This window comes from Oxyura jamaicensis, chromosome 4 (genome assembly GCF_011077185.1).
Source record: "Oxyura jamaicensis isolate SHBP4307 breed ruddy duck chromosome 4, BPBGC_Ojam_1.0, whole genome shotgun sequence".
Lineage (NCBI taxonomy): Eukaryota > Metazoa > Chordata > Aves > Anseriformes > Anatidae > Oxyura > Oxyura jamaicensis.
Window position 1 is genome coordinate 8,369,732 of NC_048896.1, and position 24,994 is coordinate 8,394,725.

General features: G+C 48.4%; 1 protein-coding gene across 1 annotated transcript in view; it reads left to right on the forward strand.

Annotated features, from left to right (window-relative positions):
- The window catches only part of HS6ST2 (heparan sulfate 6-O-sulfotransferase 2), a 128,939-nt gene extending 112,118 nt beyond the window's left edge, over nt 1-16,821 (forward strand). The window contains exon 2 of the mRNA XM_035324787.1: nt 13,885-16,821. Coding sequence (XP_035180678.1) covers nt 13,885-14,587 — 703 coding nt within the window. The 3' untranslated portion in view covers nt 14,588-16,821. The remainder of the gene's footprint in view (nt 1-13,884) is intronic.
- Nucleotides 16,822-24,994: the final 8,173 nt, after the last annotated feature.

Consider the following 24,994-nt stretch of genomic DNA (forward strand, 5'->3'; position numbering starts at 1 on the left):
AACTCCGTTCCTGAATGCATTGCTAAGCAAAATGGGAAGAGCTTGGCGTCCCGAAGGGGCTGTGCCTTGGCCGTACAGTATCTCACCTTGCCACTTGTCTTTGCACAAGTACTTGCATGTCACAGGGAATGTCTGCAAGGTGAAATGGGAGAGAAGAAAGAGTATTGTTCACCCTCTGGTTAAGAAGTGAGCCGTCAGGTGAGGGATGGCTGTGCTATCGCATCTGTGAGCAGCCAGTGGGAACAGCTTTGCCCCGTGCCCATCCCTGGAGACACTGCGAGGAGCGCGTGCCTGTCCTCCCAGAGGTGGCTGGAAGGCAGCCGAGCGCTGATGTTGAGAGAAGGGGTTATTACTCAGTGCTGTGAGTGGCGAGAGGAAATGTTCAGCATATTATATTCTGGGACACCTTCCCAGAAAATGTTTCCTCGTGGTAATTACAGCTGTGATGCCGTAAGCCCAGGCAGTGGCTCCCCTTTGTGTTTTAGGCTTGCAGTAGTGAAGACGAATGGAGCAGACTATTAGGAAAGCTCTCAGAGATGAAGTTTTGCCACAGCCTGTTATATCAGGAGCCCCTTCAGCAAGGGCAGTGCATGTTCCTCAGCCTGACAGGGGAAATAGCCTGGCTGCAAGGAGGACAGTGATAGCCAAAAACTCATCCTATTTCTTACTGGAACTCTGAGGAAGCTGCTGCAGCTCCCTCCCCACTGTCACTGGACACACACTGTCTCCTCCTGCATTGCTTGAGCTGGGTTATGAGCTCCTGCTGTTTGCCACGGCGCTGTAAGCCCAGGAGCACTCACCCTCTTCATTGTATTCAGTAAGAGGTTACGGAAAGCCACAGGACAGATCCAGCCCAACAAGGGTCCTCTATAGTCTGTGGCTATCCATCACGGATAACGTGCAGAAACAGCTGAACATGCCTGGGGAGCTGTGGTCAGCTGAAGGGGACCCCAAGTCCTCCTTCCCCCTCTCCATGTTGCGTGACACTTGTACTTACGTTCTCCTGCAGCTCCTGTTTCTCCATTTATATAAACAGATAGGTTTTGGTAACAAAGGAGGAAAAGAAATGCATGACAGAAATGCATGCTGCTCTCTGATCCCGTGGTGTTGTGGGACTCTGCCTTGACAGGTCCTGAAGGGACACACGTCCACTCGTGTCCCTTCCCTTCAAGAGGACTGGGGAACACACTGGAGGGGAAGAGGAGGAGATCTGGGGGCTGGTAGCTGATACAGGCAGGATTCACTGAAGGAAGCACGGAGTTAAACACACGAAGTCCTTCACTGAGGTGGAAGTAGCAAGGTCTCCTTTGCTCCCTTGAGCAGGACAATTGTTCTTTCATCTCTTTATTCATTCTCCAAGACAATGGTACTCTCCCACTTCACGCATGCCGTGTTTTTGAGGTGTATAGATTTGTGCTCTGGTTTGGTTCCTCGTTGGAAACAGATCATGTGCTTACTTGGGGGAAGTTGACTTGTGTTGTGGTCCTGTTCCCAGAGCTGCACTCCCAGCATCTCTGGTTGCAGTGGTTCAGATGGTGAGGGGAAGCGCGGTGAAGTCAGGGCTTGAAGCTCCCTGATTGGTGAACTGTAAATTTGAGCTGGAAAATGTGGCCGTACTGTAAAATTCAGGACACCATCTGTTTCATTGCTTGCTTGCAGTAACATTTGTACTTGATAATTAAAATGTCACACACATCTTTAGCCAGCATATAATCCATGCAGGAGTAGAACTGTGTCTTCTGAAAATCATTCAGAAGATGCTCAGGGATAAGAATGATGCCATTTTGAACCATCTCCTGCTGCTTATGGAGGAGTGTTTTGCCATTTTTTCATATTTTGAGGAGTAGGGTGGAGGGATGGGAACAATTGCAGCTTCTTTTGGAAGGACCTGCGAACCTCTCTGAATAACACTGGATTTTAGTGGTTTATTGGATGAAGTACAGCATCTGCTGATTCAATGCACTCACTCAGTGCTTGGGCTCATTTGATGTTTAGAAAGTCCTCAAAGAGGAGAACATTAGCTAGATCTGTCTGCTTCCCTTTAGCATCAGTAGGAATGTGAGCAGCCTGGACAGAGATGCCAAAGTGGTGACTTGCAGCCTTTTTCACTCAGGGATGCTTCTTGACCAGATGTTTATTTTGTGTTAGGCTGGTCGTGCTGGGGCTGGGCTGGTGGTGCCTCTCCTGCTTGTGTTCTGGCTGGTAGGTTTGCTTTGGCTTCAGTTGCAATCGGTTTGTTTTTAAGGTGTTTCTAAGGATATGCCGACTATCTTAAGCAAGACTTCTCCAGCTGGTCTGGCCAAGGGCTCAGGGCACCGTCTGTTTGGTTAGCTCTCTGCCTGGGATGCTGAGGATGGTGAGCGCAGCAGGCTCAGGGCTTAAGAATCACAGCAGGAGGATGCTCAGGAAAAGGCCAGGTTTTGGTCCATCTTTGTGGTGTTCTCACTGTGAGAGAGGCAGAGCAAACAGTGTTGTCTGTGGGCTGTGCGTTCGAGTGGTTTTTGCGCAGCAATGCCGGTCGTCACCCTTTCAGCTCGTGCAGGAGGGAGCTGGGCGCCTCTCCTCGGCGGGCCCAGGTTGCTGTCTCCGCTTTGCAGTGACCTCAGTGCAGCTGCCAATTCGGCTGCAGTTTGCTCCATGGCACTGAAAAGATGTGAAAACAGAATTTGGTTCTGGCTGTCCTAAAATTGGATTTTGAACATCTTAATGCTAGAGATTAATGAACAATGTAGGAGGCATCTGAAATCCGTAAAAATGCAATGTGTCGTAGCTGATATCTGCACTGAATATGCTTTCGCTGACCACCAGGAAAGCATTTGATTAGGTATTGCCAGCTCAGTCTCTGCTTCCCAGGCATGTCACACGCTTGGACTGTGTACACGGTCCTGCTGTCGACACAACGTGATGGACATATCCCTGCGATGGGTCAGCGTTGTGTAAGAGGCAAAAGTGTCATTTTCCACAAAAGTGCCTCTCCAAGGGCATTGTTGTAACTAATTCAGACTAAGTAAAACATGCTTTTACTAAATGGATGCGGTGGAACGAGCAGACGTTGGAAACAGGATGTGCTGCTCCTCTTGTGATATCTGGAAATTCTTGATTGCTTAGCTGAAATAAAAACGTCTCCCAGCTGAGCTTTGGCACAACAAATACATCGGCAAAGTTTTATTAGAAATGCATTCTGCTATTCCGTGAACATTTTAAATCCTTTTATGTGAACTATGGGTGAGTGAGATTTTTTAAAATCCTGGTCTGCTGGGAGATATTTAAAGCTCACAGCTTTACGGTGCATTGGTGTGTGCTATCAGCAACTAGTCAAGATTAAAGATGAAGTCAGCAAAGGAGCTGCCGTGAGTACTTCAGGAGGGCGCACCACCAAGTGAGCACAAGAGGTGCTTTCTGGGCTGTCTCCTGGCTTAAATCAAAGAGTCTGACGACACGCTGACGTTCATGCAGGCTTCTTCTATGGTGAGGCTCTGGACATTTCCTTGCAGGATTGGGTCCTGTGCTTTTGCCAGGAGACACTATTGTAGTGTGTGGGAGAAGGTTTAAAATATTCTAATTGTCTACCATGAAATTACAGTTTTGTTCCCTGGAGTAGAAAAGTGAGTTTAAATCATTAACGCCACAAGTCTCAGTGATGATTACAGAAATGTTTGCAAGTGACTTAATCAGAATAGTTTGTCTGAGTGGCCCATTTTAATATTATTGCGCTGATTAAGTTTTCTTAGCTAATACGTGTTTCATTTCCAATTCAATTAAATGAGAATCCCCTTTCATTACGTGATATTACTGAAGTGCCCTAGTGGGGCAGGAGCACACTTGGTATTTTCAATTGATACAGATTTCTTCATTATACAGTCTCGTGGTGCTAAATGAAATCAATGAAAGCTGAAATTAAAATTGTAGCAAGCTGCAGCTATAAATACGTTGTCCATTCCTCAGCCCCTTTCAGCAATAGGAATGAGAATATATTAGTATCAGTTCATTAATTACGTTTCAAATACATTTTCAATAGATGCTTTCCTTTGACAAAATTTTAGAAAGACTATGAAAGATTCTTCTGTGCATTTCTGGATGTCCAATAATTATGACAAGCAAAATGTAAGTGGCATTAATGTGCTTTTATTACACAGTATATACGTTCGATTTTGATTTTAAAAGCATCCTTGTGTAACCTATCATGAGCTACGTTAACTGGCATATGGGAGATTATCTGCAAATGGCTTGTGCAGGAATGAACATCAGCCTTACGTTTTCTCACATGAGCCAAACCTTGATCTTTTATGTATTATTGAGGAGAATTGATTTAGATCTGATATAGTAACAAATGATTTTATAAGCACCGCTCTGGAGTTAATTCCCCATTGTGGGATACATGACGTTCTCGAAGATAAAGTGTACGATCTTGAAAGCTCCAAGATTTCTCAAGTGTTGGGGCAGGGCTATTGAACAGTACGTGTTTTTGTATAGGAAGCAGCTGGGAGGCATGTTACTGTGGTTCAAGCAGTGATCAGGAAATTGCAGTGAGTGCTGAGCAAATAGGATAGATACAGCTTCTAAATACGCATTCACACGTTCACAAAAAAGACAAATGCATGTGTCATGTTGAGCCTGGGACCCTCTATACCATCTTGTTCCTAGACAATATTAACAGCAGAGCTTAGAGGTAAAGTGCGCAGGGTTCACTCATCTTTACTTTCACGTGTCCTGCTTGTGTGGCTGCTGCTGGCGGGTTCCGAGCAGCAGTCCCCATCCCGCACGCTGCTTCTGTGCCTCTCCTCGTGGCAGCGTGTGCGGCTGCGTGCCAGCTGCTTGAAAAGTCCCCGCGAAGCAGAAACTTTCTGAAGTATTGGTTTCTGTTAAATTCTTCAAGTGTTTTCATCTGGCCAGAGGATATGTGGCTTAGCGCGTTTAAGGCATGTCTAAAATGTGTGTGAATGTAAGGATGAAGCCTTTTTCTTTAATACTAAATATACACTTCTTATAAACAAGAATCTGGATTTTTTTAGAATATGATAAATATCTTAGCATAGTTATCCTGGCTCCATAAGTGCAATGAAAATGTTAGCCTTGGCATATCAATCGTGCTTTACAGATGACTGTAATTTCCTGAATGTCAAAACTCCAAATTTTTCTACTAAGCAAACTTTTCAGTGGCAAAATAGATTGCCTCCATAATATATCACTGTGGGCAGGGAAAAATGAAATCTTTATGTACTGTATTATGAATCAATGAGGCATTAAGATTTTTGGAAGGGTGAGCGGACTCTGGAAAATGAAAAACTGCCACTATTCCATCTCTGTAAACCGCTGCTTATGGAGTGTCGGCTCTGCAAACCTCTATCTTCCAGGCCACAGAAATATCAGTTACAAGTTGAAGCCAATTCCTGCAACAGCATTTAGATAGGGTAAATACTGTAGTAAATATGTGATTTATAGCAACATCCTGTGGTTATTCACCAGCTCTTTTGCCGTAGCCTAGCCTGCCTTTTGGGAGGTCTGCCGTGCTTTTTAATGAATCCGTAAGAGAGAACGGGGAGGTGCCGGCCCCACGCCGGGGAGGTGCTGTGTGACACAGCTCCTGGGGACGGGATGGGGCTGCCAGCCTCTGCGTGCTTCCTTGCACGGGGAGTGGGAAGGTGTTCCTGGTACTGTGTGGATTTCAGACAATTTTCAAAAGACATCACCTACACCTGCGTTTTTCCTAGTGTGTATTAAGGGCAGGATTGTGCTCTGCAACCTCTTTTTTAAGGAATAACTGACTGGCAAGAAAGGCACTTCAAAAAGCCAAGACCTTGCATGCCGCAGGGGGCAAACCCCACAAATTCAGCATCACTACAGCTCAGCACCTAGCAAGAGGGGAAGCGCGACGTGCTCTTAGCTGGGGCTCCTCTGCCAGCTCCTCTCTTTCCCCTGGGTTTCACCTCCCACGTGCAGCTCCAGGGTCCTAGAACAGAGCGAGAGCGGGCTGCCTCGGCACCACCGCCGCCTTCCATCCAGACGCCTCTATCGTGTAATGAAGTTAATGAGGTGGGAAGCTGTGCTGCTCGGGGTAGGTGGTGGTGGGCGATGGGGGTTACCAACAGGTGCTTCAGCCCCTTTCCCTGCAGCCCATCGGCCGGGTTGGGACTGGGCGCTGCCACCTTTCCCGTGCGAGGCTCCTGGGTGGAGGCGGCGACTTCAGGGATGGATCCAGCCGCTGAGTCACTCCTCTCTTTGCTGAGTCTAAAAATGGAAGCTTGCTTCTCTTTTTATCCACCACTAAAAAAAAAAAAAAAAAAAAAAAAGAAAGTGAACAAGGCTACAGTTCTTGCTGAATTGGTTGTGTGCAAGGGTATCCTGCAGAGATCTTAATAATACAGGCAATTATGAAATTAATACCACTCTGGCAAATCTGCAGGGCAGCTCTCCCCTGCGCAGGCAATGCTGTGGACAATTAGTTTGTGCGTGAGGGTAGCTGGGAGCGTGTGTGTGTGAGAGGCTGCATATCTTTTACTCCTTTAAAACCTTATTTCCAATATACTTGTGTTCCAGGTACCAGCTCTGCACATATATGAACAGATACCTTGAGCTGAAAAAAATCTTCAAATGCTGCCTTCCTCTGTGCCTAAAGTGCTGCTTTTTTGCAAATCTTTCCCATTTGATAATTTCATGGGCAATGATGGGCTGGTGTAATTGCTGCTCTTGCAAAATCCAGCTCCTTTTTATGGGTTCCTCTGGCATTTTTCTCCTGCTGCAGTTACTGTGGGTAGGCTGCTGGCTTCCTACCCCCACCATTAGTGTTTCTAGACAAAACATCTCTGTGATTCATTGGGTGCTGATAGAAGTGAAAACATAATGATTACTTAGAGGAAATGTAAATTTACATTTGCTAAAGGCTTTAATTCACAGCACTGAAATACTTATCTCCTTTCCTCCCAGGCCCTTGTTCTGAGCTAATGCATGTTATGATTCTCCTGTGCCATACTGAGACCAGAGTAAAGGAATATAAGTCCATGTGTGTGTACTTTTGCAGACTGCTGCAGAGAAGAGCTTTTTTTTTTTTTTTTTTCTCCTCCTCCTTCTCCCCTTTCCCGTAATTTTTATATTTAACCTTATAAATGGCTGTCAAAGGGAATGCTGTTGTTCTGGCAGCACCTCTGCCAAGTATGGCAACAGGCGGTGGCGTTAGCCGCTGCTGTAGGGACTGCTCGTGGAGGAAAAAAAAAGTTTGCATTGCACTTTCAGGATGTTAATAGGGCATCATTTATACAGCTAGATTTTGCTGTACTTCGAATTTCGGATGAGGTGGATCTGGGCATTGGGTTTGAAATGACGGAACGAAGAGATGTCTCACTTCGTAGCTAAAGCAATAGGAGCAGCCCTGCTCCCGGCCTCCTGCATGCACTGCACCGAGGCTGCTGGGGAGAAGACAGGGCTGGGTCCCTGAGCAGGCACCCAGTGCACTCGGGGCAGGGAGGGGAGAGGGGAGAGAGAAGGTGAGGGCAGCAGACCGGCTCCAACGATCCTGCTCCATGCATGCTTCCTCCCGAAGCTCCTGGGGAGCACAGCAGCCCTGCTCCGTGCTGCCAGTCGGCAGCGGGGCCCTTCCCTCAGCTGCTGGGCTGGGAGCACAGGGAAGCACTGTGGGAAGTGGGTGGGTGATGCTTTTCAGCTTCTGCTTCTGTTGTCATCCAAATCACTGATGTGAAGCATCTGGGACCAATCTGGAGTAGATGCAAGCATTTGATTCCCAGCGATGTGTGTGAGAGCTTGCCAAATATTTTGGCCTAGCCTCTGCAAACTGTCCTGCGTGGGCACCTCTCAGCCGGCAAGCGGTACTCTTGTCTGGGGGGTTTACGAATTGAGGGGTTTTCCCAAGCGTGCTTGGTCAGAGCAGGAAGGGCTGTCACCAGGATGTTCACCCCATCCCTTCAATTGTGTCTGTAGGTGATACAGCTTGTTAAGGATTAGAGTGAGTCACGGTGTTAAATGAACATTTTGCTTCTCTCTGAGCGATCTCCAAGCAGATGCCTGCCTCTGACAAACGAGGCAGCAGGGGTATTTCTCTTTGAGGAACAATCTGCAGTATTAGCAGATCAAATTCCCAGTGGGCCACTCTTTATGGGAATTAACCTCACCTGCTGGGAGCCAGGCTTTCTGGGCACCCAGCCTGATACAATTGAGTTTGACTTCTCCTGGAGACGTGCTAGGGATGATGGATGGGCAAGGGAGACCCACGCCACGCCAGCCTCGTGCCCCATCTACTGAAAGTTAAAATACATCAGTTTTGGCAGCTTTGGAGTTGAACGTGGAGGATTTCTAACCTGTGGTGCTGCGAGACTTGCACCGCTGGTGTTTCTGACCCTCCATAGCTACGCTGTGAAGTTATGCGATGCACAAAACTTTTGTGCAGGGTGCAGGATGAGGGAAGAGCGTGGAGCCTGCTGCAGCAGGGTTTTGGTGTGGTGGTGGAGCAAAGAAAAGATGTGGACCCATGTGTAGGACCATCTTCCTCTCATCAGATGAACTACAGAAGGGGAAAAGTTGCTGTCTCAAAAAAACAAAAACAAAACAACAGCTCAGCTTTTAAAGATGAAAAGAATACTCCTATAAATTTTATTTATTTATTATTTAATTCTGATGCACGATCAGTTTATGGGGAGGGTGGTGAGGACGTTGGTCGTCCTTGTGCCATTAAGTCAATTCCAGTTAATTGCACATTGCACGGTGCCGAGTTGTGGTTATTTTTCTTTTTTCAGTAGCTCAGTTCTTAATCCTTAGTTTCATATGCAGAATCCCTGCTGCAGGGTTTTATTTAATTTTATTTGCTGTTCTGTTGGACATGATACAAATCTCACCTATCCCTGTGCCCCTGCCCTGTCCTTTCAAAGGAAACTTTCCTTTCAAAAGGTCTGTCCTCACCTGCGGTGTAGCGGGGTTTCGCACTGCCCTGTTAATATACCACAAAGTCTGTAAGCTGGCCTGCTGTGAAACAAAATCTCCTAGAATAGGAAACATTCCCAGATCTCCCCTTCTCCCCCGTCTTCAACCAAAGCAAAACTGCCTCCCATTCATTGCACAAGCCCATCTGCACGTCCAAACCGCCTTAGCCAGGCTTGCCACCTGGATGAGCTTGACCTAGATGCAAACTGATGTGCTTGAGCAAGTTTAAAGGGTACCCTTAGTTTTGCTGGGAGACTGGGCCTGCCCCGGTATTTCCCCCTGCTAATCACAGCTCTGCTTCCTCAGCCGTGCACCAAAGCTTTGTTGCTTTACCTTTTCCCCAGGCACAGCCTGAGCGGGGTGACAGGGCTACAGTGGTCCCTGTGCAAGGGCTGTCGGTTTCTCCCCCTCTGTAGCCTTTGGGAGCCCCTCTTGCTACAGCCTCATCTCTTAGGGGAAATGGGAGAAGGTCACTCGGTCCCTCCCCTGCTTATCCGTACACTAATGGATGTAACGAGGAGGTGGTTAGCTTTCAGCTTCCATCCCGTGCTTCTTAGCTCACGGCTCCATCAAGCCAGGCTCAGGTTTCCAGGCTGAGGGCATGGCAGCTGCCAGCACCTGACCTCCAGTCTTCCTCTGCCTCAAAGAGCAATTAAACAGCCTCTGACGGAGATCGATACTCCTCTGCCTTGGCACCAGCAGGACCTAAAGGGGCTCATATGGGTGGAGCCAAACTCCCCCCCCCCCCGGGTTGTAGTCCTTGTGGAATCAGTGTTCTATTGGACTCCAGAGTGGTCTGAAGCCTTTCCATTGGGGTTAAGGTGTCCTTCCCTGGGAGCAGCTGCAATAGGTGAAGCCCCTAGACGGGTGCTGTATTCAGACCCCCGGTTGCTTGGCTCTCAGTAGTTTCGCCAGGCCACTCATGGTGGGGTGGCAAAGCAGGAGAGAGAGAGCTGTGAGCTCCCTGCGTGCTTTGAAGTCTCTGACTTTACTCAGTGCTGTCATCCCCTGGGGGTTCACACCTCCTCAATTTGACTTCAATTTGCTTTTTTTTTTCCTTTAATGTTGCTTTTAGAAGCTTGCTACAAGGATGCTTTTAAAAAAATCATTAGATTGAAAAAATAAATAAAAAAAGATTCTCATTCAGCCCCTGCGCTAGGCAGAGGTGGGGAAGGTGGGGAATGGCATGGCACAGATGCACTACATGACCACAGAATTATCTTTCAAAGAGAGCAGATGGCTCCATCGCAATAAACCCCTCAGAGAGAATCACCGGAGCTCTTTGAGGTTTCAGTTTGCTTCTTATTTTCTCCGAGGGCTGTGCAGGAAAGAGAGGGGGCTGCTGTGGGCTGAGGAACTGGACAGCTGAAAGCAGGTTTGTGCACAGGCTGCATGCTCTGCTTGGTCACTTTTAGCAAAAATCTTCCCACACATGGTAGAAGCACGAAAGCACCAAGAATTTCCTATTTCTAGGCAGCACCAGGGCTGGTTTGGGAGCTGGTTTGCTTTTTGCTCTTTTAGGGCAGGTACAGAAGCCAGGGCTGCACATCAAGCTGAATCAGAGCCCAGGCAGAGGAGTGGTGTGGTGTGGGACCCGCTGGATCACAGCCTCCCCGGCTCAGCTTTCTCACCCTGGTGGAGGGTGTGTGAGCCATTAGCTGGGCATTTATCTGAAGAGAACCTCTGACCTTTTCTGAGCTCCTCTACAGAAATGGATCCTGTGCAAATAGATCACTGCTCCCCAGAATGCTCTCACTTTAACCTTGCAGCAATGTGATGAGCAGAGCAGTCGACCTAGCATAGGGAGCAAACTCAGCGTGGTGGGGCTGCTCGGGTCCTCAGGAAATAGCTGTGTGCAGGGAGCTACCAGGAGCAAGTGCCTGTCATACCATCACAGATTCCTGGTGGCCCCAGGGTCAACCTGCTTTCTGAGTTGCCTGCGAGCAACTTTTGTTCTCTGCTTCATAGGCATCCAACTAAACTTTGTTAGGAAACCTGTATTTCGGAAGAGGGCAGTTCTTTAAGTTGGAGGGATGATTCACAGGGAAGTCTGAGCTCTACCTGCAAACATGTTGTCTCGGGCTCTGAAGCACAAGCTTCAAGGAATGGGCAGGAGCTCAACACCCCCTTGTTAAGATAGCAGAGGGAACAAGCTGTTACGTACAGAGCTAAAAATAATTGCAAAGCTTTGAATCTGCCTCCCAGTTGCGGCAGAAGGATGTTCTAAGCACTGATGGCCGAACCCGTCTCTGGCACAGCTCTTACTCGATGGCGCATTAAAGCGGTTGTGACTTTTTGAAGCTCAGTTCAGATCAACGCACAGCAGCGTGGCTGCTTTTTTTGGAGCTGCCATGATTTCGAACTTTGATCAGTATGGCTTGGGGCTAACCCAAAAGCTGGTGTTCCCAAAAGGAATGGTGCCTTGTCCAGTAGAATTTTAACAGGGAGACTGAAGAAGGGGAGAAATGCACAAGACAGCTGAGATTGGCCCAGCAGCTGACAAAGCAAAGTATGACATGGCACAACAAAGAAGTGTAGTGCTGGGCCTGTTCGTAGGATACTGTGCTTCAGAGCAGGAGAGGTACAGGGTCCGTGTGGTGCTGCGGGGAGCCCGGCCACGTCCATCCTCACCACGGAGCCGAGCCAGCGGCTTTGTTTAGCCTCCTCCACCTGGTCTCCTTCAGCTTCCTGTGACAGGTACCGATGGAGACACTTGCCTGGATGAGGCGATCGGCCACCTGGGGTGATGGGGATCCATTACAACACAGTTTCTTCCACCGACATACACATTTTATTCATTCTTGTGTTTTTACAATAGCAGCAAAGAGAGGCACTTTGTCACTGCCTGTGACCAAAGAGCACAAAAGGAGAGAGGCTGAAGAATTTGAGCTATGATAAAATGCTCACTGCATCGATCTTGGCTCGGGGTTTGTTTTCCTTCTTGCATTAACTCCCCATCGATTGCTGTGATGACCTTAGAGCATGTGGGTTTGCTGGCCGTATCCCTCTTGCATCCCGCTCTGCTCCCAGCCTCCTCAAACCGCTGATGGTGCGAAAGTGGGCTGGTTGGTACAAGAGGGGTGAGCAGGGCTTTGCTTCAGCCTCTGGTCATTCAAGGTTTCCTACTATATGTTATAGATAGGCATGCCACAGCTATGGTACTAACTTGTTATTGCTTGAGGGATCAGGTCATTATTTTAGCGCAGCGTGGTAGTAACCTGGATCCAGCTGCGAGGAGTTCTGGCAGCTGTTAAAGAAGAGGCTTGGGTTTGCCTTGGAGATGTTCTTTGTGCCCACACTTTGCAATGATGCTTTGGGAAAAATTACCTTCCTCTGGACCATGGCAGGGGCCTTGGCTCACAGAACGTGGTTGCTTCTGCGTTCAAAGCCCTCGGAGCCCAGCGTGGCTGCAGCAGCGCCAGGGTGAGCCTGCAAACACATGGCAGTGCTGGTCGTGGCGTCCTGGCTCTCCAGACATGAGGTGCCGTTGTGTCGGCCACTGATGCTTTATCAGGCTCCTTGGCTGTATTTGGTTTTGCAAGTTTATTGTACTTTCCATTTATTTAATCATTTATTAGCTTGGATGCTCTAAAAGAGAAGGGGAATGGTGACTCTCCCTGTTTCCTGTCCCCCATTCACTTTTGAGTTCACCCAGAGACAATTTTCTGTTAAACATTGACATCTAGTGGCTTTTCTGCTGAAGGGAACAATGGGGAACAAAGGCTTGGTTGCGGGTGGCCAGCCACGATGTCTCCTGGAGAGCAAAGCAATACCCCGTCTCCTCCTCACGCAGCACCCAGGACATGGCAGTCCCAGCCTGGGGCTGGGGGCTGCTGGGCACACGCTGCTCTGTGTCCTCATCCTGGAGGAGTGAGCTTCCCTGGTGGGGCAATTTGCTTATTGAGCTGCTTCAATTCATTTTACTTAAGCAGATCACTCTTACCCTGACAGTACCGTGTGGCAGGGCATCCTGCTATCTCTGCGCACTGGGCAGGGACATTCCCCACGTCCAGCCCGTAGCACTTCTGGTGCTGCCCTGGCACGTGCTGTCATGTCGCAGTCGTGCATGCAACCTCCCTGCTGCAAACAAAAGCCTCCCCTTCCCTTGGAGTATTTTTTTGTTAGAAGGCACAGTAATGCACCGTTTAATTTCCTGTTATTCACTTCTCTATCCTCTCTCATCTTTGTACCAGGTGAAAGCAGGAGGATAAAATGCTGTTTGCCTGGGCTTTTCTGGGATCTTCGTTTCAGTTCAAGGAGGTTGGGTCTTCTGGGGAAACCCCATTTATCTGGCCTGCGAAAGGGAATGTCTTACAGGAAACGTTCTCCTTGCAGGCAGAGCACTGCTGTAGGGCCTGCGCAGCTCAGACCCACAGCTGCTCACCGTGGCAAGTCATACAAGCAGCACTTTGCAGGCAACAGAAAGTTGTCACCCCAGCTCAGTTGTGCACAAAACAACGCTTTCCTCTCAAATGAAGCTCCCACAAGACCGGGGAGTGGCCTGCGCTGCTCCTCTGGAGGGGGGTGTGAGTGGTGTGGCCATGGAAAAGCCAGAGCTACCGCTGCCTGCTTGGGCTCGGGCTTCCACCGCAGGAGGTGTTTTGATAATGACAGCGTGGGTCATGGGAGGGCATCTCTTAATGCCCAGCGTGAGCATGTCACTACGTGGGCAGCCCACCACAGATGGAAGCTTTGGGTTCCCTGCAGCCTGTGCAGAGGCAAACCCGCTCAGCAGAGCAACGCATGTGCAGGTATCACCGTTTCTGTTCCCCCACAGGGACTTTGTTCAGTTATCCTTCACCTCGGAGAGGTGAGCACACAGAGGAGCGCTCTGCAGCAGGGTTTCTGAAAGCATCTTAAGTGCATTTCCAAGTTCTATTGATTTTGATTGTTAATATGCCGTGTGCTCAAGACGCAGGAGACTAAATGCTCTGCCTCTCTCTCTCCCCTTTGCAGGAATTTCTACTATATCACCATCCTGCGTGACCCTGTCTCCCGATACTTGAGCGAATGGCGCCACGTCCAGCGAGGAGCCACGTGGAAAGCGTCCCTGCATGTCTGCGATGGGCGATCCCCGACCACTGAGGAGCTGCCCAGCTGCTACACGGGGGACGACTGGTCGGGCTGCTCCCTCCAGGAGTTCATGGATTGCCCCTACAACCTCGCCAATAACCGCCAGGTCCGCATGCTGTCCGATCTCAGCCTGGTGGGATGCTACAACCTGTCGGTCATGCCAGAGGAGCAGAGAAACAAGGTTCTGCTAGACAGTGCCAAGGAGAACCTGAAACGCATGGCCTTCTTCGGCCTTACTGAATTTCAAAGGAAGACTCAGTATCTCTTTGAGAAAACTTTTAACATGAACTTCATCTCGCCGTTCACGCAGTACAATAGCACAAGGGCCTCCAGCGTGGAGATAGACGAGCAGACTCAGCAGCGCATCGAGGCCCTCAATTTTTTAGACATGGAATTGTACGATTATGCAAAAGACCTTTTTTTGCAGCGGTACCAGTACATGCGGCAGAAGGAGCACCAGGAAGCACGGCGGAAACGCCAGGAGCAGCGCAAGATCCTGAGGGCAAAGCAGGCGCACCTGAAAGAGCAGGGCGAAAACAGCTCCAGCACTGACTACATAGGGAACGTGGAGCGGTGGCGGCGGTAGTGGGGGGAGCTTCTCAGGAGACTCGCTGGAGACCGAAAGCAAAGCAGAACCCAACCCAACACCCAAATCGGAGCCGACAGAGTAGTCCAGACAAATTAAGCTTCTTAAATATTTGAAGCAAAAAGAGGTTAAAATGTTGCCTTTGCAGTTGCCTTTGCAGTAAATGTACTGTACGTGGAACACTTAATCCTAGTGCGTAATTAAATTGTCCTTTTTAGGTTTGTTGGATTATTTATGAAATACAGGAGCCAAGTAAGCTCATCGGAAATGGTTGCTTGGACGTTTATTTAAAAAAAAAATCCTTAAATTAGTTATGAATACAAAATGGGATGCTGGAAAATGTTTTTGATGCTCTGCTGAAACCTATCTGGGAAGCAAACTCATTTCCTAATAATGAGCATTTAACATACTCTCACAATACAGTATATGAGCAAAACCTTTTCCTTTTGATTTTATCTTAATTTTATTTAATTATGTCTTTTCAAAGGGCACCAACTGCTTATGATATTTAACAAGTTAATGAATGGACAATGAAGGGAACAGTAAAGGTCTAGAAAGAATATTGACTAGTTTTATGTATAATATTGGCTTTTAAAAGGAATAGAAGTAATTTCTCTAGTTATATAAATATTTAAAATTTTAAACTTTTTCTACCTACTGCTGTTTAGAGTTTTAAGCTTGGTCTAACTCATATTAAAAAAAAAAAAAATGCATTTCTGAACTCAATGCCAATGTTAAAGACATTATTTCCAGAAATTTTCAGGTCAATATGATTTTAACCGTTCTGGAGAAGTCACAGCACATCTTCATGTTTCATAAAGCCTTTTACCAATTATAATCTTGTGACAGTATCTAATTTTAGGTCTTTCTTACCTATTAGAATACATAATGCTGAACTTATTATTCCTTAATAATTGGTGATATAAACTAGATGAAATTGTGTTGCGGATATTTGTGTAGTATCTTTAAAAAGTCATAAAAATCTCTAATCCCAGCAATATTATAAAGAGAATTGCTCAATTGAAGAAGTAGATTTACACTTGAATTAGGATTTACTTCCAGTAAATCTTTGCTACACAATATAAAAATAGGGCTGTTTTTTTACACTCTTGAGCCCTTCTTAGTGACGACAGACTAGCAATGACTAAAAAACGATGGAAACAAGTATTACCATAGCCATAGTTACACAGTATGAGAAAGTTGCATGGTGAAACAGGATGCAGGCACTGCTGGAGCTGGAGCTGTTGCCCCATCGGCCCCAGCAGGACCAGGCTCACCAAGACCAACAGGGAGAGGAGATGGGGCTGTAGGCGAGGGGCTCCTATAATCTCTATGCAAAAAAAAAAAAAAAAAAAAAAAAAAGGAAAAAAAAAAAAGCTCTGTAAGGCTTTGGTTATAAATTCAGCAAGTTCAGAAATTTTGTACGTAGCCTGCGGCGCTCTTGAGCTTTGCACTGGGTGATCTCTGTCCATGTGCTCGGTCGCGTTTGGTGCGCGTGTGTCTGCTTGGCTCTCCCGCCCGGTGCTGGGTGACGGAGGCACCTGAAAACGGCATTCTTTGTCCTGATATACACGATGCTTACAAGGCTCACTTGCACTACTTCCTTTTGCCTGTAATACTATATACACAAAGAGGGCAGGGGGCATGAAATGCAGAAGGAGGCTTTAAAAACATCTCAAGGCTCCGTGCCTAAGTTAGCCGGAGGCTGCGTTACAGCTGGCGTTGTGTTGCGACCTGGGTGGGCAGCAATCCTGCCTGGGGCAAAGGAAAAGCACGGCTGCAAACCAATACCCTGCATTAGCAACTCAGAAAAGAGAATAATGCCATGTACAGCATTTTTTTTTAAATGAGATCTGCAGTTGCCAATATGATGTCTCGGTTGTATTTTTTTTTTTTTTTTTTTATGGGGGAAAATAATGCGCTCTTAAAACTGAAAGGCACTGCTGGAAACAGGACTTAACCTTGAGCGAGCCGGAGGGCCTGTTGCAGAAGGTGCATTTTGTTTTTATGCTGTGGTGTGCATGGTTTACAGAGACTAGTTGCATTTTCTTTGTGTATACTGTTTATTGTATATAGGGGATGTACGAATATAAGGATACCGTTTTGTCATAATCATATCAAATTCCACTGATTTCCACTGTAGATGCTGTCTTATTGTGTAGATTTACAAGCCGATCCACTGACTTTGATTGTGTAATTTAACAATAGAACTGATAAATAAAATTTAACTACAGTCTTCTGATTTTCATGTGATTATTTCTTTGTCTGAAGATGCGCTGGGAGTTGTGCAGTTCAGAATGGTAATTTTGACTCAGATGAAATAGCTGTCGACAGGCAAATGTAGGAATTTAGAATCATGGCTTTTCTGAAGTGTATTTAAGCTACAGCCTTCAAGAGCAAAGCCACTTTGGACTTTCTCTTGTTCAGTAGTTACTGCACAGGTTTTAACTGCTTTTCTGAGCTTTTCTCAGTGGTGGTTTCTGCTGATTTTAAATATTATTGTCAATGGTCTGCATCATTAAGGGATTGTTCCTTGTGTGTACATGCGTGTGTGTTTGTATACATGTGATTATTCTTTTATTTTGTATGATACCCACCATTTTTGCACCAGAGCTGGTGCCAGGAGATGCTGCCTTGCAGCTTCCAGTGCACCCTGTGTTATTGCTTTGAGATATTTTCAAGCACAAAAATAAATAAATAAATAAAGCAGAATTAGATGCAAGAGCAGATGAGATGAAGAGGAGCAGAATGACCAAAACCAGCTAGAAAATATGCTTTTTTAATGATTTGGATGGAGGCTTTTCTATGTGGTTACAAAATGTGCCCTCAGGTCAGCAGGACTCACGCTGGGGCTGGTAGGCCCAAAGGTGTCCGTAGAAGCCTTTGCCTTGGCTTAATCCAATTCCCCATAAGGATGGAGGTGCCCTTCCTTTTGTGAGTACCTGTGGGGCGTTTTTTTCTGCAAGGCTTTTTGAAGCCTGAGATGGGGATATGGAGGGATCTGCCAGCACACATGCACTGACATGGCTTTCTATGTTTGTACGCTGGAAGTGCTGCCAGCGGGGCTGCTAATGGCATGGAGGTGACAAAAGGTGCTTCCCTGCAATGAAGAAAGCACCAAACGGTGAAGTCTGGCATAAAAGCAAATGGTCTGGGGGTTGCCTTCTGAGAGGAGTACTTTGTCAGTTGGGAAAACTTCTGCAGGACGGAGAGGGTGGAGGATGTGTTTGGACAGACTTAGAAGCTGAGCAGCTACATCCATGAACCAGGTAGCACTCAGGCCCTCTGGTACGTTTTGTATAGCCTGGACACATGTTAAGACTCTCTCAGCAATGAGATGTCTCTGAGTTTCCACCAGACAGGGATGAAGCAGAACTAGTGCTGCCAGCATCAGCAGGGGCAGCTGGCGCGAAACTGGGGGACTGCTTGGGAGATGGAGATGGGTAACGCTGACCTGCAATGTTAAAAGGAATCTGAGGTTAAAAGCCATCCTGGCTTCTGCAGCAGAGTTGATCTGCAGTTTCGCTGGATTGTTCAGTTTGCCCTCCAACAGACTGGGAAGCTGATAACTACAGCGGTCTTGCAAAGTGCTGTCTTTGGGGCAAATATTTTGTATTTACTGAAACTTACCTGGATGGTGTCTAGTACACAGGGGTTGGTGGAAGCGAATCGCTCAGCTGATTTTTGTCAATGAACTTTGCAACCTATTTGTATAACGTAAGTATATGTTTTAGTATAGCGTAATATACATTTGATTGCACTATGTCATCTTTGAGTAAAAGTGAGCTAACTGGATTTCTGTTTCATGTAACTTATAAAAATTTCACAATACCAAAAATGATCAGAGACATGAATGAGACCTAATGGATGCAGTGCAATTGATGTTTCAGCTCATGAAAATCACCGAGGAGATGAGAAGAAAAACCGATACATCCCCTCTCAAATTTCAGCCAGAAACATCAGGTAATTGAGTGAACCTGTCAAACCAACACACACCTTCAGGTGCAGACCCTGACTGCTGCAAAATACTTTCCAAGCAGGTGATGGATTTAAATCTTTGACTAAAAAAAAAAAAAAAAAAGTCCCTGTCTCCAAAATGTTTGGAGCTGGGGAAGCTTTGGTTGTTGCCAGACCCTGGGGGGAGGGAGGCCCTTTGGCGGTGTGGTCCCCTCTGCTTTTAGTGCCCCTTCGAGCCACTGGCTGTCCCAGGTGTCAGGTAAGGCTTGCCCAGAGTTAATATCCAGAAATGGCTCAACATGATGTTAAAATTGCAGTAATGAGAGACAGGACATGCTCCATGGTTCCTTGCATGCCTTTGCTATGCCGAGGCGCTAAGGGACATGTTCCCCAACAGCCTGCGAGCTGGGACCCACAGCCTGTGAGTGCAGCCCTCAAGGGGACCAGGGGACATTTGTCCCTGTGGCTGGATCCGGCCCTCCCGAGCCACGCTGGGCCTCCCAGCCCGCCGCTACCCACGGCTCCAGCGTGGCCAGGAGGAGCAGCGTGCACAGCACCCTCGTGAGCAAACAGCAAAGCATCTGAACTCTTACCTACGAAATTCAATTCTGGATTTCCTGAAGCAATCTCCCCGTTCCACCAGCCTCATCAGGGAAGAGTGTAATTTCATTTAATCCGTTTCTTGAGTTCAGAGTCAACTGTGTTGCCATAATGCTAATATCACTGTTCTGCTGTCCCCAGAGACTTGAGTGACGAGTTTAGGCCCAAAATCAAATTTGGCTCAAAGCTTCAAGAGGATCTATCAGCAAAATTACCTGTGGTCTCTACCCAGAAGCTTTGTCATGCAGTTCAGCTCTGAAGGGACGCATTAGGCCAGCCAGGTGAGGTTATATCACTGTTTGTGTTGGGAGCAATGAAATGCTGAAACAATATATATGCAAAGCAATCAAAACATTTAGAGCGAGGGCTCTGTTCATTTTCAGAATATGAAAACAGCTTCTTGGTATTCTCAGCTCTCTGAATGTGTATTTGCCTTTGTATGACTGCATATAAGGTTTTCACTTGCAAGGATGTTTGCAAGAAGTTGTTGACATAAACCTCGGCATAAACTATAAACTGCACAAACTGTATTTTCTACTGGACTTTCATGCACAAAGGGCTGTGAATGACTCCTCGAAGGATGTGTTCATTTGAGCCTGTGTTCTGCTGAAGAGTTCTCGGCTAGCTGACCTTGATGAGGAGCCCCACAGCAGAAATTCGCTGTCTGGTGGCACAATGTTCCTTTTGTCAGGGAACAGTGAATTTTCTTGTAAAGGAAGTATGAGAGTGGTGAGAGCTAGAGTAAGGAAGGATGAGTTCAAGGGGTGTTTAAGACAAACAAAAGGTGAGATTTCAGAACAGCTATTTTGAGGTTCTCACGTCACATTTCTGTTATTATCCTTGAAATGACATTTTTCTTTTAAACCTCACCCTTAAAATTTGAAGGAAGTCCGGAACGAGCTTGACCCAGGAGCCGTCTTTCACGCCAAAGAATTCCGCCTGCCCCAGGATGGCCATTTTCGTGACCTTAAGCCTCCTAAAAAGCCACCCAGCCGAAGCTGCGGCTCGGCGGCCGCCAGAGGGAGCCGGGAGGAGCCGGAGCCGGGGCCGGGCGGTACCGGGCGGGCTGGCGGGGGCCGAGCCACGGAGCCCCGGCGCTCTCCTCCCGGTGCCGCTCGGGCTCCGCGTCTCCCCGGGGGCTGGTCCCTCGCTGTGACACAGCCACGGCTCCGCGGACAGCGGGGTTTGCTGCGCTGCCGCCGGGCGGGGGGCTCCCGCCGGCCCCGAGGGGGGTGCTCCGCCGGGAGAAATCGGGAATTGCCCCTCCGGGCACGGCGAGCTGGGAAGAGTATTAATAGACATCATTACACGAGAATAATTGCTGCGGAATCGGCAAGCGCGGACGTAATCTTTAATGCCTGGGAAATCTCGCACAGTTTCAAAATAATTAAAAGTGGGATTAATCTAGATGCCAGACAACGCCTGCCTAATTGCTAATGAACGGAGCTATCTGAATGGCTGCAGCACCCTCAGCAGCATCAGCAAAACGGTGCAGAAAGCGGTTACATGGCCGGGAGAGGAACCACGGCTGGGAGGGACCCCAGCACCTCTGAGCAGCAGGACCCCGGGTACGGACCGGGGAGCTGAGCTGTCCCCATGCTTGGAGCAGACCCGGTGTCTCTCTGGTAACTGTTTTGCAGACTCGGCTTTCATACGTCACCTTTTGACTCCTTTCATTTTTGAAAATGAAATCAGCAACCCTGGGATGAGTCTGGAGCCCTGTGGAGCCCAAAGCTCCTCAAGAGCTGTCCTCCTGCACAAAAACAAATCAATGTGACTTTTGTTGCTGCAGGGTTGTGCCAATGCTGGTCGTGGCAGCAGGGATTGCTACGGCCTTTCTGCTGCAGCAGGAGGCAACAACCCTTGCAATTGCTGTCACACAGGACCATGCACTGTCCCTGCACGTGTCACCAGGTCACATCCCGGGCAGCAGCAGGGCAAAGCCTGGCTGCAGGGTGCTGCTTTCAGGAGCCTTGCAGCTGTCAATATACAAAGAACCAAAATCCTCTCTGCGGGGAAGGTGTTGCAATGCATGTCCTGGCTGAGCCCTGGCCATCCTGGGAGTGTGCTGGCACAGCTGGATAATGCCAGACCCGTGTCGAGGTTGGGAAGCCTGTGGCACTGGTGGATGAAGCCACCTTGTGCCAGTTGTCCCCGCATGACACTAGCTGTGGCCAGTACACACCAAGGCCATGTCCCCTGGAGCTGTTTGCAGAGATCACTCACAGATTTGCAGTCATTGCTGGCATTTTTGTGTTTTCCTGAGACCTGCCACGCTTGTAATAATTTCTGCTGTTTTTGGTTGAAAGCCAATGTCAGGAGCTGCCCTTTTCCCTGTTCCCAGCGCTGTGGATGTAGTCACTCTGCGAGGATAAGTTGTGCTGCGACTGCTTTTGGGCAGTGCATTTGCTGCTGGCATTGCCCCATTTGTTGTCATCCTTAGAGGTGTTTTATGGGCATGTGTTTATTTTGATTCAGTAGAAAAATAAGTCCTCCATATTTGTGTTTAAAACAAATCCTCCCCCCCAGATCAAGGTGGGCTAATTCCTGGATTGGTGAATGCAGTGAGCAGGTCCCTCCAACGTGGCTCCGTCTCCCCACCACCTCCCTCTCTCCAATGGCAGCTCCTTTGGTTTCTGAATACGTACAGATGAAAGAGAGAGAGCCGACAAACAAATTTCTCTGATCTCTCTTTACAAGCATCTATTTTCTGTCGGAGAGATCAGCGGTAGAAAAGGTGTTTTATATCAAAATTGTTCACGCGGGGGATTCACAAGCAACGGTGACCTCCCCGTGATGGAAACCACCCGGTGCACCGCACAGAGAGCTGCACGGGAGGAGGGAGGGAGAGGGAGTGCGGCTGGACTTGGGCTCTGTGGGGGCCAGGGCTGCAGCCAGAGCTCCCATCTGCCCAGCGGGCGGCAGTGCCAGGGCACTACTTGCTCAGCAAAATCCCCCGTCCTCCCTGGAGATGAGGAGCAGGATGGGCTCGTGGCATATACGCAGCTATGGTCTGGTCAGAAACAAGCAGCAATGCTTTAAATCACTTGTCACGCTGCTGCTCTGCAGCTCAGGCTGATGGCGTTGGCCCTGGGATCTTTTCTTGTTGGGGAGCTGATGGGGGTGGAGGGAAGAGGGGGCCCGGAGTGGGGCTGAACACAGTTCGTCCTCTCCAGGAAGTGGAGTGAGGAGATGGGGAGGCTGCACGGGCTGGTATTTCACCTGTAATTAAAAATCGTAGAGCTGAATGTGATGCTGTGCAAAATTAATGGGGTGCATTTTTTATTTACATATAAAAAAATTACGTGTGCTTATTGGGAGTAATGAATTGTGAATAAAAGCAGCCATACGCTGAATTTTTAAAATACAGGGAAATGTATTATAACTGTAAAAATGTCTGAGAATGACGGCAAGGATATCACAGAGCCATTTCCCTCAGGCCCTGCTTGCCCCACTCCGGATTTCCACGTGGAGGCCCCGCAGGCGGAGGTGACCCCGGCGGTGCCGCATGCTGCCAGGCGTCCCTGTCCCTGCGTCCAGGTACGGTGTTTGTTCTGTCCTCGGTGGGTGTCTAAACTGGGACACCGCATGTGGCTGCTCAGTGCTGAGACAAACCGTGGAGAGCTGGGGCACAGCCGTGCTGAGATCCTACCCGGGGCGGCCACACCGCGCTGGGCTCTGCCAAAATAATAAGCCGGCTGCCAGGCCCGATTCGGCACGCACCTGGCCTCCCATTGCCAAACCAGGCAGGAGAAGCACGGTTTGCCAAAGCAGTTCCCCACACGGTCACAGATTTTTGCAGCAGCAAGAACAGGGCTGCTCCCTCCCACCGTGCCCTAGAGCTCGGTCACGGAGAGAGCGCAAATTAAAATTAACGCTGGCTGGCTTCCTCGGTGCCCTTCAGAGGGCAGCGGCCGTGCTGGAGGCACGCGCTGGCTCCGTGCAGAGCCTGCATCTCGCCGGGCCCGCGGCCGCTGCTGACTCACGCACCGTGGTGCACGCTTCCCCGCACCGCCCGGTCACGCCATTGCAATGCATTTTTTTTTCTTCCTTTTTTTTTTTTTTGGTGTGGATGACAGAATGCTGCATCGGCTGCCGTGCGTGCAAAGTGCTGCCTGCAGAATTTTAACTCCCTCCCAAGGCCTTTCAGGATGTCACTGCCCATCTGGAGGGAGTCGTGCTGGCTCTTTATCAAGCATCACTTTGATTTTAAAATTACTTTGATGGCTCTTTAAGGCAGTGCACTTTTTGTGGCCCTCTGCATTTGTCAAAGATGATCTCTCCCTTTTCCCCATCGCGGGGCAGAGGGGCAGCATTATCTGCTTTTGCTGCATTGATTTTCTGTAAACAGGGGGTCATATTTTGGATGGGGAGAGGAAAATCTGAAACGAAGCAGCTGACTCTCACATTTCCCCCAGAAACACTCAGCTCTGGAGCAGAATGTCGCTTGCTAAGCACGCTCTCAGGGCAGTGTTTTCCTTCCCAAGCCACCTGAGAGGTGGAGGAGATGTTGCTACACTCTTGGTACTGTGCAACCCCCGAGCTGTAAAGAAGGGGGATCGGGGCCCCACATCACTGCCTTCTCGTTCTTTGCTAAACCTGGCAAACCGTGCCCTGAGTCCTGACCCCCCCAATGAGCCTGTTTGACCTGGCTGCTTTTCTGTCACTTCTGTACAAAGCTGAAACGCAAACCCAAAACTGCAGAGGCAACATTTGAAATTAAGATCTAAAGGTGACTCATTCTGTCACCTTCTGCAGACTGCAGAACAGCCTTTCCTTAAGGATAAATAAAATTTCTGTATCTGTACACTCAGCTGTTAATACTGTAAATGAAGTACAATGTTTTTCAGATTATTGAATCATTACTGTCAGTAGAACAAGCAGCTCAAGCAGGCTGCCAAGGAGGAAGATGAAAGAAATCGTTAATTTCACGTTACTGGTTCATGCACAGATTCTAAGTGGGGGTGATTAACTACTGGATCAAGCCCCCGAGGAGAGCGGGGGCTTCTCACTTTCTTATTGTCTCCAAATGAAGCTTGGCTGCCTTTCTGCAAGAGCTGCTTCTGCCAGACAGAGCTGTTGGACTCAGTGCGACTGGAAGAACCATAGCAGGAGCCCACGACATGCAAGAGGCCAGCAGAGACAACCTAATCGTCTCATCCACCCAGAAGGTTTGTCACAGGCTCTTAAAAAAGGTCTGGGCGTTAATGCACATTCTGAATATGCATGGGTCAGTTCATGCAGTTCCCTGTAAAGAAACACCTTTCAGCTGGCACCAGCTGAATGATGGTGATTCTGTTCCTGCAAACGTGGGTGCAGCGGGGTGCAGCACCTTTCCTTGGTGCCTGAAAGGTGGGAGGGGGGCAGCAAGGTGAGTCTCCTTTTCATTAGGGTCAGCTGTTAAAATGAGCTTTCACCCTGCAGCAGTGGGTGGAGGACACGCTGGCACTGCTATTTGCATGCCCAGCACTGCCGATTCCTGCAAGCAACAGAGAAGGAGCAGTGTTAGCACCTTTCCCATCTCTCTGGAGGGCTTTGTGTGCTGTGTGATGCCGTGGTGAGCCATTTCACATGACGTTGTGCCATGTTGTGCTCTGGGACTCGCTTCAGTGGTGTCAGGGAGGGCTCAATGGGGTGATCAAAGGGCCCAAGCACCCACCAGTTACACCAGTACGTTGCTTATAGCAAGTGGGGTGGGTTCTTGCACTGGGCCTTTTCCATTCAAGCTGGTTTTCTAATGAGATGAGAGATTTTTGCATCACCCTGTGTTATTGTCTCTCCCTGGGAGTCAGCCCTTGGGCAATGGTTTTCACTGTCCTGGGGAGAAAAGCAAGGGTTTTCTCCCTGAAC